General features: G+C 34.0%; 1 protein-coding gene across 2 annotated transcripts; it reads left to right on the top strand.

Moving 5' to 3' along the window:
• The first annotated feature begins 457 nt into the window (after positions 1–457).
• On the top strand, positions 458–20,537 carry LOC123713437 (indole-3-acetaldehyde oxidase-like). 2 transcript variants are annotated; one of them, XM_045667106.1, is made up of 22 exons: positions 458–602; positions 2,698–2,867; positions 4,461–4,621; positions 4,974–5,112; positions 5,522–5,674; positions 6,256–6,310; positions 7,244–7,467; positions 7,992–8,094; positions 8,285–8,412; positions 8,615–8,902; positions 9,439–9,594; positions 9,988–10,110; positions 11,145–11,420; positions 12,125–12,345; positions 12,518–12,701; positions 13,409–13,604; positions 15,058–15,431; positions 16,031–16,235; positions 17,527–17,708; positions 18,206–18,395; positions 19,044–19,157; positions 20,454–20,537. In XM_045667106.1, exons 1-22 carry the CDS (start codon positions 557–559, stop codon positions 20,522–20,524), a joined length of 3,759 nt encoding a protein of 1,252 aa, XP_045523062.1. In that variant the 5' UTR covers positions 458–556; the 3' UTR covers positions 20,525–20,537. The 2 variants fall into 2 exon arrangements, with proteins under 2 accessions (XP_045523062.1, XP_045523070.1); XM_045667114.1 differs by lacking the exon at positions 458–602 and adding an exon at positions 622–689.
• Positions 20,538–20,554: the final 17 nt, after the last annotated feature.

The following is a 20,554-nucleotide window of genomic DNA, read 5'->3' as shown; positions in this document are numbered from 1 at the left end:
AAATTATTACAATTATTATATACAAATTATTAGCATTATATCAGCATATAAAGATCTTATCTCTCAATTTGTTTGTACAAAGAACCGTGCACCGAGAAAGTGGCAACTTTAATTTGACCTTGTACTAAACCTCCCTTACTAATTTATACATTATATATATTTTCAACAACATTAAGAGTTTGTTATTTTACTTTAAAACAATCACTTTTATACTATTTCTTTTATAGCCCAAAGTATTCTAATAAATAAATCTTCGGATTAACATTTAGACGACAGATAAAAAAACAGCCTAACAAACAAATGAAATGAAACATGAAACACAGTTAACACAATATATAATCAATAATGTACAGAATCTAATAAAAAACTCCTGACTATAATCATCAAATAATTTATCTGACTGCTTGAATATTGCATAATATTTTTGTAGCCCCTCTTGTGTACTGTACAAGTGCTATGCTGTCAGCCGTGTGCAGTTTGCTTTGATTTGCTGGTGAATGTACACTGTTTGACGGATTTATGTCTTTAAAAACATACACAATTTTATAAGTCAATAATGGATACGTTGTTTTTTACTGTGAACGGAGAGCGGTGTGTTTTGTGTAAGTCTATTTTTTAATCTATAACCTCACATAGAAAATGTTAAACACATCTACAATATGGCGGGTACAAAGTGGAAAACGGAAAAGGTAAAAAAAAGTTTAAAACAATTTTGCTAACCCTTAAATTCTTGAATAGTTTATAAGTCCATATATAATTTCCTATACGATCAAGTATAATTATGTGTTTTCCTCTCCCAAAGTTTTACCTATTAGCTACAATACAATATTATGTTTCATAAAAATAAGTACATATTACCATCATTAACAATTCCAACCCTTACCACTGTTTTAACCTGAGACTCCAAATCATATTAGACGTCAATATATTCTAAATAAATATCACTTGCTTCGTATAATTTATAAATATTAAAAATCTTGTATTGTAACAAAGATGCAAGGAATTTCTTCCTTGTGCCTTTATCCTTCAATGTAACGTTATTGTTTAGCTTACAAGCCAATCACAAGCAATCCAAATCACAAATGCCACATAGAATAAAAAAAAAACCTTTACCACTGTTAAATTCGTTACAGAAAACATGGATGTTCTCCATAACCATCTCTGTTGTTTTCTTCATTCACGTCGGTCCAGCTATATTCTATTATCATATTTCCATTTACGATATAAATAGAATATTGTGTATACAAATAGGCATTATCTAGTCAGTGAATGGAATCAGCTATGACCCAACACGTCGCAGTGTACAGTTAGATTACTGTTTGCGACAATAACAAAAAACTAATAAGTTTTATTCTTTATTTTTATTTCATTATAAATGTTTCTTGTATTACCTCGATGTCCGTTGTTCCAAAACTGAGCGCTTTTACTATAAAAACAAATGTAAATTATGAGTGAAAGTTTTATTTATAACAATTACAATATGTATTTACATGGTGACATAAATTATTTGTCATTTCTTGAGTATTCTCTGATAAAATCTGAATCTTTGCGAACGGTTTATGTGCGCATCTGAGCGAGTGTCAAGGTACGGCACAGCACGTCTAAAATCGACGACTGTGTCTGATAGAAAGTTGATCAACTACTTGCCTATGAATCAAAACAAAGAAATATTTTAAAGGCCGACAACGTATTGAAGAGCCTTCTGGGTGTCCGTGTGTATCACTTAACATCAGATTCTTAGAACCAGGCTCTGGTTTGCCGCCTATTACATAAAAAGGAAAGGATGTGATATGAGGTCACTTTTTATTACATTTAATCATCAACTGAACAAACTGATTACATTTCATTTCACTTTAAGTACCAAAAGCTAAAAATTAGGTTACGTGGTAAGAAAAGTTTATTATGACACAATCTTTAAAACAATCAGATTTTAATAGTACCTACTAATAAATGTTGATAGATTTAGGTGTTTTTATTTGTAGCTATATGTGGATGATCGAACCTGTTTATGGAAAGTAGGTGATTCTTTTTGAAGTATAATATTTATAAAGTGCAAATTAGATGGGTGTTAGTTGTGTTACTACCAGGGCCAGATTTAAAGTACTACTCTACTACAGAAAGAAGGCTGGGGGCTTTCTTTAGACTCCGGACTATAAAACTATAGACTATAAAATATGTTTTAAATACCGACTAGTAAACAACTCTTCTTTAGATATTTTTGTTTTGCTTTTAACCTTTCTACAAACATGATTACATTGTCAAAAATATTAACAGAAATTATTGATATTTATTTGTATTTTTATATGTTTTTTTTTAAATACAATAATAATCCTCCGGTTTTCAAATTTAAAAATACGACCGAAAAAGTTTGGGTCCAGGGTCACCACTACTTTGGGCCTACACATTACATCTATGTTAGTTATTATTATTTCCAATCCTTCGTGTTCTGCAGTATGGACTCGCTTTCGGGTAAGGCAGCTGAACTAACATTTGGGTCTGTTCTCACTATCAACTCTAAACCGGCAAAATATGCCGGGAATCGAACCAGCCAATGGTCACGCCATGAGCGTCATTATGGAAACGAAAGATTTCGATACTCCGCACTACATGCGATAAATACCTGGTCTATCCAAAGGAACATTGTAGTCCTATGTCATATGGGTCATATAATTTCCTACTGGTTGGCCTACATTTTAGCGGCATCAGAAGTAACACCAGTGACATCCCTCAATGACTACCTGCGTGACCACCTCGGCCTTTTTGGCACCAAGGCCATGTGTCATGAAGGAGGCTGTGGCGCATGCGTGGTCTCCGTGTCCACTACTCATCCAGTCAGCAAGGAAAAAAGACAGCTAGCTGTTAATTCTGTAAGTATAGTAAAAATATAATGGAACCACTGTTCGGAATCATTAATAGAAATAAATGGAGAATTTCGATATATAGTTACTATTTAATTTTTAAAATTGTGAACATAAAGCGTCTACACGGCCCTAAAATCAGTGGCGAAATCGGGACAATGGTGGTGGAGATGAAATCGGATTGTAGTTCGAATCGCCAGTATTATTGTACATACTACACACGTCTGTTACGGTACAATTTGCCTACATAACAAACGAGGCGATCTAGAGTGCTCCGCACCACCTCCGCGATATTACCCCTGATTTTAGGGACGTGTGTAGACGCTCATACAAAATTAAGGGTCTAAAGAGGACTTAAAATATTCATAAAAGAAAAATCGCTATAGTTTTTACATATTTCCACTACAGATCTAGTGATATGCAGTCTAAATCTAGACTTATGATAAAGGTGTGGTTTTAATTAATAAAACATAGTTTCGAAGATATTGTAGCTAGAATTATAAACATAATTTTCAAGTTACAATTTTGTAGGTCACATTCATTGTTACAAATTGATGAACCGCAACATATCGAAGAAATGGAGCCGCGAAATAATTTAAGTCACACAAACACTACAGCCTATTCTTTGTAGTGAAGTATCGATAACTTAGTAGGTACGATTAGCACAAATTTTAATAAAAAAAAACACATTTTTCGCTTATTGTGTGTACACGTCTCCAAAGATAATATAAAATTGTAGCATTTCTTTTCAGTCAAAATTAAGAAATAAGTAATACGTTGAAACATGAATATTTGTATAAAGAGGCGCTTCATAAGTTTCGCACACAGGCTCTATTAGATCATTTGTAACCTCGGTAATTTATTAAGCAAAATCGTGGTATTAATTGTAATGTAAACAATGTATATCGTATAATATTTTACATTATTTTATTAGAAGTTAAAATTACTTATTTGTTTGAATTCATATGTTTAATATGTACATATGGACTATGAGACACAGTATCCAATGATAAGATAGATATTCCACGCCAAGACTTTTAGGCGCCACTGTTTTGTCGCGGTGCTGACAGGACTCGTGACGTAATATAAGCCACTAAGACTTTCAAATATAACTATTGTTACTATATTAACTTCAACTTTTATTAATTTATTAAGAAGATTTACAGCTTATAGCGAAATTATAACAAAAAAAAGTGCAGAGTTGGTCTAGTGGCTTCAGCGTGCGGCTCTCATTCCTGTGCACCTAATGGAATTTCTTTCTAAGTGCGTATTCAACATTCGCTCGAACGATGAAGGAAAACATCGTGAGGAAACCAGCTTGCCTTAGACTGAAAAAGTCGATGGCTTGCGTCAGGTACAGCTTACCTACTTGCCTATAAGATAAACAAATTATTATAAAACAGGTATAGAAATCTGAGGCCCAGACCTAAAAAGGTTGTAGCGCCATTGATTTATTTTATTTAACTGGTACAAAGAAAATAATAAATCAACTTAATTAGTTGGGAAACACTTAGGGCAGTTGAAACCACAATTGAACATCAAATAAATTTCATAAAATCAATGTATAATCCATACTAACAATATCTTTGGGATATTTACTAGTGTTTAGTACACATCCTTTCGTGTCACCAATGGGACATAACTACAATTGAAGATCTCGGAAATCACAAAGATGGGTACCATCCCTTACAGAGGCGATTAGCTGAGTACAATGGTACGCAATGTGGGTATTGCACACCCGGGTGGATCATGACCATGCACAGGTACATACATTGAAATTAAATGTATCAATAACAGTGAGTAACGCACGAATACCGCCATTAATAATAAGAATTGAGCGGTAATAAGACTTTTGTATATAAATTGTAATACGTTGTTTATATCTGCCTCTTTTAATTCAAACTAGCACTACAAAGAATTGTTTTTAATTATTTCACAAGAGCCGAGGTTACAACTGACCTTGGCATTTAGTGGAAACTACTTTTATAATAACAATGTTTTAAATTACGATTGTTTAATAATATTATAAAATAATTGAATAATTTTGTATAAGTCCATTAGTTAACTACATTTCCTATATTGTGTGTATATTGATAATATTGTATTACTTTTTAGCCTTCAAAAAAGCTCAGGAGACAATTTAAGCAAAACACAAATAGATAGAGCTTTCGGTGGTAATATGTGTAGATGCACAGGATATAGACCAATTTTGGATGCTTTTAAAAGCTTCGCAAAACAATCTGAAAATGTCCAGGTAAAACTGTTGTATTTTTAACTGAAAATATTTATATTTTCTTTAGACAAACAAAAGCTATTGATCTAGATTTATTATGACTACTGAGTTATGCACATTATTTTTCTCATTTAATTGCGAAGTTTCGATAGATTTGTCTCAGTAATAGAAGTAACGTTAAAAGCATTCGAAAACACAGTATTAAAAAATCTGGGGCAAGTACTTGATCTTATCGTACTATATCTTGGGATTCAGTTAAGATTTATTTAACGTTTATGTAAAATGTTTATCTCTTGAGAATTCAGCTATTTTCTGAATAGATCTTGAACCGATAATCCAGTTTCAATTGCAAAGATTACTAGATCGGTTTCATATTGAGAATACTAAGTAATTTACATTTATTTATGAAACCTACAATGTTTTATTACAGGACCTAGAAGATCTTCACAAATTAAATTGTAAATCGACTTGTAAGAATAAATGTGATGGCGATTGGTGTTTTATAGAAATAGATGTTATAAAAGAACTGAAACTTGGGTTAAATCGTTGGTTCAAGGTGTATACTATTGATGATATTTTTAAGGTAAATAAATCAAATAAATATTCATAAAAACTAAAATACTATTCTATTGTCTCTTTCTATGTGCGACTCTCATCCATGAGGTCATAAATTGTCTATGGATAGGACTTTCTTTCTATGTGCGCATTTAACATTCGCATGAACAGTGAAGGAAAGCATCGTGAAGAAACCGGCTTACCTTAGACCCAAAAGGCGCCGGCGTATGTCAGGCTCAGGAGGCTGTTCCTCTACTCGTCTATAAAACAATGGTCATGAAACAGATATCACAGGCCTATTCCTAAAAAGGTTGTAATGTCACTGATGTATGTTATTTATAATACTTTCTCTTACAATGTACTATTTATTCATTTATTTTAACGATACATATATAGCCTTATCCATGTATTAAAGATAGAGATACATTGAATGTTTTGTGAAATATATATATGTATATATTCCATAATACTCTGTAAAGTGTAAAAAATTCTTTAATGCTATATTAGCTTAATATTAACAAAGTCAGAAAGAGATCTGATTAGCTAAATCGACGATCCAGCTTGCTTGCTTCTAATTAATAAGTTGATCGAATTATTGTATATTTTCAGGTGATAAATAGAGAAGGTGGAGATTATCAACTGGTGGCGGGAAATACTGGAAAAGGTGTTACAATTAAATATATTAAAATTCTACTGCTACCAAATAATTCGTTATAGTTTTACTAATCATACAAACATAATTAACCTTTGAAGTTGTTATGAACTTATACCTCAAAAACTATACTTATTAAACAAAAATACAATTTGTATTTTTGTGTTAGGTAAAAATGCACCAAAAACTTTGATCTTTTAAACAACTCAAAAGATAAAAAGTTACCTATTTTGCAGAAATTTGTTCGTGTCATGTAAAAAAATCAATAAAATGTTAAAAGTACATCGCTAAAAAGCAGCACAAAATAGTTTTTGTAGTAAAAAATTACAAACAGATATAGACGTCCACGTCCAACATACTTGATGTTAAACATTTTTGCTATGATATACCGATCTAGTCCCTCACACAAAGGTAATTCTGGTGGAATTAGCGTGCACCGTACCGTTGTATACCATAAATATGACGTGTATCATACTGGCTTGCGCGGTCACTTCACAAAAAATAGGTGATGGGACGCTTTATATCAATTGTATTTTGTTGATGATTGTGATTTAGCTTTGTGCAAGTTGGCAATTTGGGGATTTTATCCCAAATTTATGTGGAAACCAGATTTATTACGGGCATGTTTATTAATTTTTTTTAATAATAAACACACAATTATACAATATTAAGCCCCGAACCGAACCAATAAACAAATCCAAATATAAACTCAAAGTGTTGCTATAACTGAAATATATTCTGTACCAGCCAAGGCATTTTCTACCTGTCGTGTAATTTTAGGTATATCATTATTTTCACGATTCGTGGACAAATAGTACTGTTCATAGATTTTCACTGTCGCCATCCAAGTTTGACACCCATAAATTACATGGAAGCTGTTTTGCTCCTATTTAAATAACGATAAAAGTAATTAATTCGATATTGAAAACCTTATTAAATTTACAGGTGTTTATCCGAATACAAAGGAACCAAGAATATACATTGATATATCATCTATTGATGCATTACAAGAATGTTCTGTTGACAACAATTTGATAATCGGCGCTGGGATGACCATAACTGAATTTATAAGTGTTTGTGATAGGAAATCAAAAACGAACGAAGACTTTTTATATTTGAAGGAATTTGTGAAGCATTTGGAGCTGGTGGCACATGTGCCTGTTAGAAATGTACGTTCAGCTTGTCAGTCATTGAGGGAGTTTCGTCTCTTAGTACATTTATATATTTTAATTGAACAATTTCTTCAAGATGTATCACGATTTTGTGGACATTGATCAAATTCAATTTAAAGTGAGGATTCTCGTCTCGTCTAACTGATTTATTAATGATAGGCCCGAATGCCCTAGTAGCTGAAGTAGAGTTGTATATTTTTTACAGTCGAAATAACTTCGTTTGAGCGTTTCTGGGTTTAATGATTATCGCTACAAGTTTTAAATACTAACCTACTTTAGAATTATTTTTTTCGTTTAAAGCCATTTTGCTAATAACCCCTACAAGCGGGTAAAGTTTTACGAAACCGACTTTTACTTTAGTTATTAACGTAACAAATATACATAGGATTATTATAGGTTTGTATTTTATATCTTAAACAGATTTTAAATATATAAGTGTTATAAGAATTCATATAATTAACACTTTAAAGGTCGCTAAACAAAGCCTCGACCCGGTGATTGTAGTTGCATGCCTGTTTCAGATTGGTACAATTGGTGGAAATTTAATGTTGAAAAATAAACATCACGATTTCCCGTCAGATATTTTTCTCCTGTTTGAGACAGTTGGAGGCTGTGTAACTTTAAGTAAGTTATTGAACTTTCACATATTTAAAATTTTGTATTTTGTATGTAATGATAACCTACGTAACTTTATGTCGACATAAAGTAAATGCTCAAGGGCTTATTTTGGCTTCAAGTGTTATTGCTAACATTTGGTTTGCGCTTCTAATGATTAATTAAAATATATATCTAACATAAGTTAAAATATTTTTAGTGAATACAAAAAAGGAGAATTCTGTTAAGAATATGAGGGAGTTTATGACAATGGATATGACAAATAAAATAATCTTAAATATCAAACTACCTCCGTTATCGTCGAAGAACCTAATTCGGACTTACAAGGTTAGTAATTTGTAGCTTAGTAGTATAACAAAGAAGCGGGCACACTATTGTTGTATCTACAATTTTACAGCGAGGAAATGCTGCAAGCGTTAAAGGTACACTGCCACAGAAACCAAACTTTTTAAATGAATAATTTTAATATTTTTTTTATTTTGGTTAAGGAAATTGTAAATACTGGGTTTTAATTATAATTCCATTACAGATAATGCCTCGTGGCCAAAATGCGCACGCCATTGTAAACGCTGGTTTTTTGTTTCACATAGACAAAGACAACAAAGTAATATCATCAAACATTGTTTTTGGTAATATCAGACCAGATTTCATTCATGCAAAACAAACAGAGGATTTCTTGAAAGGGAGAAATATATTTAGTGAAGATGTCCTAAAGAGTGCTTTGCATACACTAGAAGGAGAAATGTCCCCAATAGATAGCCCTCCTGAACCCTCGCCGTTTTGTAGGAAGGCTATTGCTCTGGGGTTATTTTATAAGGTACTTTAGCATTTTTATCGCCTCTGAAGCTTAGTAAACACTTTATATATCCGACAGACTGTCCTGTACACTTACAGCTATATATTTTCTGTGTAGATTAAAAAACCGAGTGCGCCACACAACATACTAAAAATTCACAGACGCAGTATATATATATATATTATTTATATAGTAGCGTGTGTGCAATCTGATGGTTGCAAAACTTACAATAGAGAGTATTTAAAAAGCTCTAAGAGGGTAGTCCTAATTTATTATAATAAATAAAAGTATGTAATTTAATACTAAATTGACGATACGCAGACCGATTTCGACTTCAATAATAAAGTTTATTTCTTGTAATTTGCTGTATGGTGGCCAACTCCAGCCAAATTAGTTATCGGATTTGGTATAACAGTGAATCCTTTAGACTGTAGTTTAATAATATTGTTGTGTGATTTTTAATGTGTGTGTGTTGTTTTAGTGGAATTATAAACTTAAAGAAATGAATAGCTATACAAATTAAAGTTACGTATCAATGACACTATGACTATTTTTAGGCTATATTATCTCTAAGTCCGTCAGTAAACCCTCGCTACAAATCAGGAGGTGATATATTATCACGGTCAGTATCTCATGGAACCCAGACGTACGACACTGATAACTCATTGTGGCCCTTAAACCAGCCTGTCACGAAGCTGGAGGCTTTAGCACAGGTATTTGTTGAGAATGTTATTTGCTACAATCATTATTAAAAGTTATATAATGACACTGTTCAGAGTTTTAAATAATATACTTTTTCGTCTGTTTCTCCCAATTATTTTTTTAATTTTGTCCTGATCAGTGTTTACATATGTTGCAATTGATTTGTTTTTTGTTTCATTATAACTATATTATGTCTTATGTAATTTGCACTTCTTGCTTACCTAATTTATTTTTTCTCACAGTGGTTGTCTAGAAGAGATCGCTCGAATGCGATAAGGCCGCCAGTTGCCCTCTTATTTATTTAATTATTTAATGTATATTTGTCTATGCAACGAAGTGTTAATAAATAAAAAATAAAAAAGTGTTTTTATGAGTAAGGGGGTAGAAATTTACTTTTGTTTTAGTGTTCCGGGGAGGCACGCTATGTGAGTGACAGATATAATTCACCTCGCGATGTCCACGTTGCCTTCATTTTGTCCACTATATGTCTTGGAGAAGTTGAGTCGTTTGATGCTACTGAAGCGTTGGTAAGTTAATTGATTTTTCGGAAAAATCTGTAAATCTCTGTTTCGGACAACATCGTTTTTTTAATCCCGATAAAAGCCTCTTCTAGGCCCTTCCATTTTGCCCTGACTTGCCCCACTATTGACCAAACCTTGCCTGCAATCAGTTTTGTTTCATCTTCCCATCTCTTGTATTGTCTGCCTCATTCCTTTTTATTAGCAATCATTCTTTAGTTTTTTGGTTTTAAAAAAGTTATACAAATATAATTAAAATCTAAAACGTATTTCTTTAAGCACAACTAGTTTAAGACACAAACAGATTATAAACATTCTAACATGTAATACAATGTATTAAAATAATGTAAATTTATTTATTTATAACACTTATAAGCAAAAAACTCATTAATAATACTATTTATGAAGTATTGATAATTTTAATAATTTATGATAGTATAAAAAGAAACACTTTGACAATGTAAGAAGCTAAAACAGATTACATTGATAAACAATATATATGAAACAGATAACAAGTAGATTAATGGACAAAAAGAAAACTGAAATTTAACATTCCACTAACGACAAGTAATACTTCATATTTAAAAGAAAATCTAAATTCTTAGTGCTAAACAAAGTCTTCCGCCTCTTTAAATATTTCCTCGTGTCTTCTTTGGTAAGGTGGAAAATAATATGCGCTTATGAGCAGTTGTTATCAACATGCATAACAAATGTGAGTATCTAGTATCGCATACAGCGCAGGGATTCTTAGAGAGAGAAATTATAGAAATAATAGTTGTAATAATATACTTCCAATCCTTAATTACCTTAGTATTAAAAGAGTACCAAGAGTTTTTTCGCTGGCTTTTTCTCTTGGCCCTCTGTCTTCTTTGCCGATGAGTATCCTGATGTCCTGGATACAAATTTAATGACGTGGAATAGTGATCTTATATTCCATAATAAACGTATTTTTTATCGGTTTCATGACTATAACGATTATTTTTCAATCTGAAAAGCATGTTTGTTACAAATGTTTGACTTTGATATTAATTTAACTATTTCAGAAGTTATCAGGCGTCATAGCGTTCTTTACCGCTAAAGACATTCCTGGTAGAAATTCCTTTACACCAACAGAAATACCATGGATATCCGTAAATGAAGAAATATTACCAGCTAAAGAAATATCTTATTATGGTCAGCCAATCGCAATAATAGTAGCAAATAATCACAAAACGGCGGTGAAAGCGGCTGGAATTGTTAAAGTTACTTATAAGACATCGAACCATCAGCCAATCTTAAATGTAAAAGATGCTTTGGCAGCAGCAGATAAAGAAAATCGAGTAAGTTCTAAAGTCTCTTAAATTAAGCTAAATATAACTAAGTGACGAAGGTCTCCGTCCCCGGCTGTCAATGTACTTTCTGTTTATGTGAGCATTTAACATTCGCTGGAACGGTGAAGGAAAATTGTTAGGAAACTGGCTTGCCTTAGACTCAAAAAGTCGACGGCGTTATATGACAGGCACTGATAACCTATCACATTTAATTTGTAAACAAATGTTTTTAAATATTTTGCAGCAGTACCTCTCAACCGTCAGATCATGCGTTTGAATCACGCCTGTGCCAATGGAATTTTCTTACTATGTGCACAATTAACTCGTAGGGAATACATTGTGGTTAAAACCTACAGGTTTTAGCGACAGCGGTTATTCGTTAACTTATGTATATATCTGAGAAAAATCTATATTGATTTCCGTCATTGGCGGGTTTAGTGCGAGCACAAGTCACGAATAATTATCGTACAATATTTAATTTAGAATGATTTTAACACTACAAATACACTTTTTAAATTATAACAAGCATCGTAAAACATAACATTTCCAACTTTACCACTATACTCCTTAACAATTATAACTTTCTGCTGTCAAGTTTTGTATCCTATTTTTTATCAGTGAAACCTTTTTTGGATTTATCCAATTGAGATGTTTCTGTTTTGTTTCTTAAATGATAAATAAATAAATACTGATTTATACAATAAACGTTAAAGATCCGCGAGGAATCATCAATAAAACCAAAAGATAGAGGCACAGATGACGTCCACACAATAAAAGGAACATACACAATCCCGGATCAATATCACTACACCATGGAGACTCAGAGCTGTACAGTGAGCAACACACGTCGCGGCCTTGTCGTACGGTCGGCAACACAGTGGATGGATTTAGTACAAACAGCGGTTGCGAAGTCTTTAAACTTATCCTTGAACAGGTGAGTAATGGTTTTTTCCTGTTACTTCGATTGCATAGCTACCATCAAATATGGAGTAGGATTTTTATTTTATTATTTAACGCCTTTTATTTCTCTTAATCTTTAAATTGTCCCAACGGGTTTACACTAGGAAAATAAAAAATAAGTAGAATAAATTTCTAATATCTTACAGCGTGACGGTAGAAGTGAGCAGAATTGGTGGAGGTTATGGGGGTAAGGCGTCGCGGTCCTCGCTCATCGCTTGCGCCTGTGCCTTGGCCGCACACAAGCTAAACAGAACAGCCACGCTTGTGCTCCCTCTGACTCATAATATGGCTGCGATTGGGAAGCGACAAGCATGTTATGTGGAATATGAGGTTCGTTGTATTTACTAGTTTTTTATATAATGGGGGGGGGGCAATCAAGACTACGAGGCGCCCAAAAAGGGCAGTCATCACAGCCCATGGATATCCGTTTTTAGTGGGTGCATTGCCGGCCTTTATCTATGGCCTTTTACTCTTTAACTATGCTACAAAGCGGTTTCATTATTAGACAAATTCATAACTACTTCTAAGTATATTATGTTAAAAATTATCTTCAATTTATTGTATTGTCTGTCTAACATAGCTTTTACACATTGAAAGAAAACACTTTTTAACCGGATTGAAGCTATGTATTAATATAAACTCATAATTATTTTATATAATTTTAAATTTTACGACGGTTCGCGTGCTTGTGTCTTGAGATAATATTTAACATAATATACTTAGAAGTAGTTATGAATTATACATAGCTTCAATCCGGTTAAAAAGTGTTTTCTTTCAATCTTCAATTTAGTTAAATTTGTTGAATTACGGCTCCACCTTATCAGCTCCAAATTTTTCTATCGTTTTTCACGACGTATATGTTTTGGACCACGTAATTTTTTTTGTAAACTGATAAAATTACATACATGATGTAAGTGATCTGAATGAATGGGCCCTAGTGATCATTCGGTCAGAGTTAGGTTAAAGCCAATTTGTACCTTCTGTCTAAATCTGGCCCTCAATATGATAATATTTTTATTTGAAAATATTTTTTTTAGGTAGCAACAAATAGTGAAGGGTTAATACAATACGCAAATCTATCATATTATTCTGACAATGGTTGTAACTTTAATGACACTGCTGCTGGTGCCATCACAGATGTCATGTCGAACTTATACGATACTTCCCGGTGGGATGTCAAAGGATACAGCGTGCTTACTGATAAAGCCAGTAATACATGGTGTAGGGCTCCAGGTAAGATTATCTTAGTTGATTAGTATAAAACAGTTATTTTAGAACCTAATGAAAGCCCCACTATTTGAGACTAAATTTTTTTTGAGATTATTTTAGACTAGTTCTTTACGTACTGTGATTTGCTAGGACTATTCCATACAATGCATAACCTGGTGCGGCTACAATCCTGTTTAATTCTTTTATTTCTTAAGTTGCTAAATTATCCGTTCGCGTATCTTGTGTTTGGGGTGTGTTATTAACGTTTGTTAGAATCACGTTTGATTTATTAACGTTGAGTTCGTAACTGGATTCCCCATACCTCGGATAGTTCAGCAGCATGTTCAGTGATGTTTTTTCTGTATTATTTTCACAGTAGCAAATTGGCCTAGTCCGAAATTTAAATCTGTTAAGGTACTGAAGGCCCGTGAGCTGTCATCATTCGAATCATACGTGTCGGTTTTAATTATTTTATGTGCTGTTTAAGTATCTCTCCCCCCACTCTTCTATTTTGTATTGTTCTACTCCTGATGATGGATTAATGTGAGAAATGGGGTATTGGTCATGAAGCTACCAATTTAAGCTTTGCCTGCTCGCACATTTCTTGCTTTTCCTCCGTGTCCTCCACACGGATATAGGTGCTTGTTTTGTTAAAGTGCCGCTATATTTTGCTTGGTTACTATTACTAAATGATGGAGTGATGAAATGGTAAAAAGCTCCACCTCAGGGGTTTAGCGATAAAGTTTTAACACAGAAACAAAGGGGATTAAATGTCTGAAATTTAACAGACGTCGACGGCGCACACGTCTGGTGGTAATATGTCATAATTGGAGTCGTAAGTGGCAATATAGGGAGTCAATATTTAACATATAACATTATTTTATCTAATAGGAGGCAAACGGGTAGGAGGTTACCTGATGTTAAGTGATACCGCCGCCCATGTACAATCACATAGCTAAAAGGCTCGCAAGTGTGTTACCGGCCTTTCAAGAATTGGTACGCTCTTTTCTTGAAGGACTTAGGACCTAACTGGTTCAGAAATACTTCAGTAGGCAGCTGGTTCCACATAGTGGTATGCTCAAGAACCGCAGAGTTGTGGAACTCGGAAGTCGAGGTGATCCGGATGATATTTTGTATTTTGCCTTGACGTCCGATAATGAAACTCAGCCATAGGTATTAGACGGAACAACTCTAATGAACACTCCTCATGGTAAATGAGGTAGAAGATGCAGAGTGACCCAACATCACTAGTTGAAGCCGCACGGAAAGTAACGAGAGACATATACATACATATTAATGACTAAGTCTACCCAATACTGCTTAGTTGGACAATATAAAATTTTAAAATAGTTTTTTAAATATTTCGAAAGTGACTCATTTTACAATTTAACTACAATATGCTACAATTGTTCTAAGTAACCTGAAGAACGCAGTGCTTTATTTTTCATCTCGAAGCCTCGTCATGATTATCTTCCAGGGACCACGGAAGGCGCAGCCATCATGGAGCATATTATGGAGCGTATTGCATTCACAGTAAAAAAAGATTCTTTCGACGTGAAACTTCTGCATATAAACAATAAAGACGTAAACGACATGATTGAGACATTCAAACTGGAAACTAAATATGAGGAACGTAAAGCTGAAATTGCAGCGTATAATATTGCTAATGCTTGGACTAAGAAATCTCTTAAGACATCCCTTATGTCGTTTCCTGTGCAATATGGTGTGAGTTACCCAGTAACAATCTCAGTCTATCATGTCGATGGCACTATTCTAATATCCCACGGAGGTATTGAAATGGGACAAGGTATCAATACGAAGGTGGCTCAAGTCTGCGCATACGCATTAAAGGTATACAAATTTAGTAATGAATAATATTAATAGTCTTTATTTATCTTGAGAGTGGTCCTAAATTATGAAGCTAATATTATAACGACCACTGGTAAAGCTGGGCTTAGCTGGTGGAAATGGTGTGCAGAATTTCTCCCAAAAATTGAAAAGTTCTTTCTACAAATATAAAATTAAGAATACATGATTGAGGTATTATGGAGCAGTGTTGGCCCAGTGGCTTCAGCGTCCGACTCTCGTCGCTGAGGTTCTATGTTCGATTCCCAGATGTACCCCAATAGACCTTTTTCTATCTGCACATTTACCATTCGCTCGTACGGTGAATGAAAACATCGTGAGGAAAACCAAAAAGTCGACATCGTGTGTTACAAGAGGCCGATCACCTACTTGCCTATTAGATTGACAAAATGTCATGAAAATGACAAATGGTCATGAAATGCATACAGAAATCTGAGGCCCAGACCTAAAATGGTTTTAGCGCCACTGATATATTTATTCATATAATTACAGTATTACTGAATTATAATCGATCAACATATTCACTAATTTATAATATTATTACACCTATACCATTTTCAAATTATCTTGATCATTATTTCCAGGTACCTCTTAATATCGTCAAAGTAAAAAGCGCTGATAGCTTTATATCCCCAAATGCAATTGCCAGTAGTGGTAGCGTCACCAGCGAATGTGTAGCCTTCGCTACGGTAAAGGCTTGTAAGGAACTGCTGGAAAGGCTGGAACCAGTGAAGCAGGAGATGAATGAACCCACTTGGCCGGAAGTTGTAAAAGCCGCGTTTGATAAAGGTATCAATCTGTACTATGATCTTTATAACTAGGTTTTATATTAATAATAATAATTTATTGCAAGAATATGGACCAAAAAGGTGGTACATTAGTAGGTTCGCATATTCTGCCACACACAATAGCGCGCAAATTTGTCTTTAAAGGAGTTTTACATTTTACATTATTAGTCATATTAAAATTGGTCAATTCTTATATTATTTGTATCGTACATATCTACAGTGTCTCTCGTACATAATTATTTATTGAACAATACATTTTCCCAAAAGTAATATATCTATTTTTAAAGTCGGAAAGTCGGAAGATACATACAAAAGGTGGTTCTGAACAGTTCCAGATTGATTTTTGGCACAGCCAATTTCTCCCCATGTCCAAAAACACAATTCTGTCCTAACAGGAACTTAGCCTAAATCGACAAGAATGCATTACCAATGTATAAAACACACGAAACAAACATAAGAATTTTATTAAAGAAAAACAAAATTACACGATTTAAAACTAATAAAATTTACTAACTATAAGCAACAAAATAAAATAATATATATACAAATAATAAAAATTTTGTCAGTTCACTCAAAGGGCAATAAAAAAGGTCCGTTAACCTATGTGATTCATTAACTAAAGTATAATGGCGGACGCGATGTCGCCTTCTGACGTACATTTTACGTCGTACGTCGAAGTCTTATGAATTTAACGATTATTTAAATGATTATAATCCTTGGGATTGAGTTGCACCAGTACAAACAATTTGTATTTCTCAAAAAGCGCCTGTGACTTGCGAACTGGTAGTAAATTTAGAATTTATTTAACATCTTTTCTGTTTACGTTAAGAAACAAAAAGATGATACTCAAAATATAGATACTCATATAGATGAATAAAGTTGTTTTGAGTTTCAGTTCGACCCATCAGGCATATTGAAGCTAAGGCATGGTAGTACTGCCGAATTAATGTCCTTGCCATGTAACAATTTAGTTAAGTTGTGATGAATATTTGTATGTATTATAATATCATCAAGATATATATATATATATAATCTATTAAATTCGCTTCCCGAAGCCCACAGAAGTATATTTTGAAAGTTTTATATATTTATACAAACCTTTACGAAAGACTTACCCTTTAATTAGAAAAATAGCAAATGCACCATTTTCAGTGTCTTTTCATCACAACGTAAACATTATTTGACAGAAAGAGAAGAATATTTCGTTTTATGGATTCAGAGTTTCCCTTGGGTTGATTTATACGAAGCCACGTGTAACCAACCTTTACATTCCAATACGTTCTTAATTTCAGGTATCAATCTCCAAGTAAGTGCATTGATGTCAAATCTTGACTCGCTCAAAGGCTACTCAGTCAACGGCATATGTTCGGCGGAAGTTATCATGGATGTACTGACGGGAACTCATCAGATTGTACGCGTAGACCTCACAGAAGATACGGGACAGAGTCTGAGTCCCGCGTTGGACGTAGGACAGGTAATATACTTGGTTGGTTGGATCTTAATAAAGACGCTTCAAGGAATTTCGCACAGAGGTACGAAAGATAAGAGCATCCTAAAGCATTATTGACATGTATTTTTTATCTAGCACAGGGGTAAATGGGCAGGGGGCTCACATGATGCTCAGTGATACCGTGAACGCTCTCAATACTAGAGTGTTCGCGAATGCTATGCCAGAATTCAAGAATTGGTACGGTCCTTTCTTGAAGGATGTACCAATTGGCTCGGAATTACTTTTCAGTGGGCACCTGGTTCCAAATAAAGGTGATGCGCGGCAAAAACTGCCTTAAAAAAAGCTCAGTTGTAGAACGACGGTCTGTCGGTGCAGAATACGAAATTTCATTACGTATCACCGATCGACGATCGACGTCCTATGATGAAATATTTTGTTAAATTCCTCGTAGCTATATGCTGCAGTAATGAAGTGATACATTCGTTGGGTAATTTTTTTTAAAGACAAATCTTCATTTATAGATTGAAGGAGCCTTCATCATGGGCCTTGGTCTATGGACATCAGAGCGTCTAGTGTATGCTCCATCCGGTCGTCTCTTAACCGACCGAACCTGGAACTATAAGCCTCCAGGGGCTCTAGATATACCAGTGGACTTCAGGGTCAATTTTAAACGGAACTCGTATAATAATAATGGAGTTTTGAGGTCCAAAGGTTGGTGATGAAGATAATTAAATATTGTCGAAATGACATCAAATTTATACCGTATTATGTTAATGCGTCAAAATCTGTTATAACGAAATCGAAGAGAATACTCATATTTGATCTTAAAAACCAATAGTCGTAACAGACGATGACGTTGTTATTGAGTACCTAATACTTACATAGAATTCAGCCAGGACCTTTGATTATGGTCAATATAATCGGTATGTTGTTTGAAATGGTCTAAAACGGTTTTGACTGTACATTTAAATCTTTTCTCAATTTATATATAATTATGGCACGGGCAACCGGGTGTACAGCCCCGGGGGTTTTGACAAAAGAGGGCCCACACAATAGACTAGTAAACAACTTGTTTTGATATCTTTTTATATGTTAGTTAAATACTAAAGGTATCAATTTGGTTTCACAATTAATTATTGACTGAATAACTCGACTGTAAAATAACTGTTCAATTTACAAAAAAACAATTTGGGTCCTCTCCTTCCTTCCACTCCATTGTTGTTCAGACATCTAAATCCGTTGTCACTTACTGAGGTTCGAAGTTATTATATCCAAAACCTACATTAATATTAGATTGGAGGAACAGTACACAATGCTTCCTCCACAATATATTTAAATGATACAACAAATCTTTTACAGCAACCGGCGAGCCAGCTTTATTACTATCAGTGGTCATCACTCACGCCCTCCAAGAGATTGTTAGTGAAGCAGTGAAGGAATATGGTACAGTGGAACCGAATTGGATACACGTTGGTGAGTTATTTAAAAATAAGGTTATTGCTGTTCTAAAGAAGTTCTTCTCTTTAAGAAGTTTAACTGTATTTAGACAAACGTCCATATATTTAATCGTTTGTAAGTTGTGACTCTCTTTTTATCACAGCGTATTTGACATTGCAATTTATGAGAAGGAGTTATAAAGCCTGGTAGCTGGTGCATTAATGTTCGATCCCGGCCGTGCAAATACTTCTACCTTTAAGACTAGGTCTACCTTTTACTGAGTACGACTCACATGTTTCAAAAAATGTAAAAAAATGCTATATTATGCGCACATGTCTGCCTCTTGGATTGATGATTGAATGACCAAGAAACTCGAAGAGGTAGACGTCCAGCCCTCTTATATTTGAAAGGCAGACCATTTGAATTTTTTTTTCAACCCGACGCTCGGGCCAAGCTAAAGGTATAAAATTCAATTTTAAACACGGATCATAAATATTCGGCTTCTACCTGTTAACTGCGTCTCCGCAGGTATGAAATTTCTCCACAGTTCCATTTTAGTCTCGCTTTTATTTGGGTATATGAGTGAGAACGGTATACCTAAGTTCCGATCTTTTCCGTATTGTGTACCTGAATGTATATGGTGTATATCTGTATATACAGTTACATTCCTCTCTCTCTCGCTCTCAGGCACTTCCACAAGGACGTCTCGAATGCGTAAGGCTTTGTACACAGCAGACTTCAGAGCGGTTTCCCAAAAACGCTCATGTCTAGTTTTGGAGTATTTCGAGTAATTAGATTCTCCAAAGTTTGTCAAATGATTTTAGTGTGTGTAAACGCTTATCCACATAATATTTGAAGATATCGGAGCGCGTTTGAGGAAAATGTGCGATTTGAAATGCTCTTGATTCCGTGAATTCCAAACAGTTACACCTAAAAATCTTCATCTGTCTGATTGATAATGAATCGAATGGGCGCAGTGAGAACCGTGTGTAAATTACTTAGTAAATCTTTTTTTTAACAATCTTACTACTCCGTCCCATGATAATGCAGAGCTCTGGATGTCTGTCTCTACGATTTTTTGTGTTTATAGGATGATTATGATCATCAGCCCCAGAGACAGACATGTGCACATAATATCAACCAACTTTGTTTTTTTTAACAATTTTGAAACGCTGTAAATTGACAACGCAGCGTCACCATGGTGGGAGACGAGGTCCTTCATGTTGCTTAGGGTATAATTATCACTATTAATAACGTCTGCCATGTGTGCTGATCATGCAAGTAATGCAGTTCTTTAAATATATGGCTATGAAAATATTAATTTTGTTACAGATACACCATACTGCGTTGATAATATACTCCAAGGAATATCTCCTAATATAAGGCGTTATAAATTAAACTAATGCTTGTGTTGGATATTATTGTTTAAGGTT

This window comes from Pieris brassicae, chromosome 1, assembly GCF_905147105.1.
Source record: "Pieris brassicae chromosome 1, ilPieBrab1.1, whole genome shotgun sequence".
NCBI lineage: Eukaryota > Metazoa > Arthropoda > Insecta > Lepidoptera > Pieridae > Pieris > Pieris brassicae.
The sequence above is the reverse complement of the archived record's forward strand: the minus strand, read 5'-3'. Positions and strand labels throughout refer to the sequence as shown.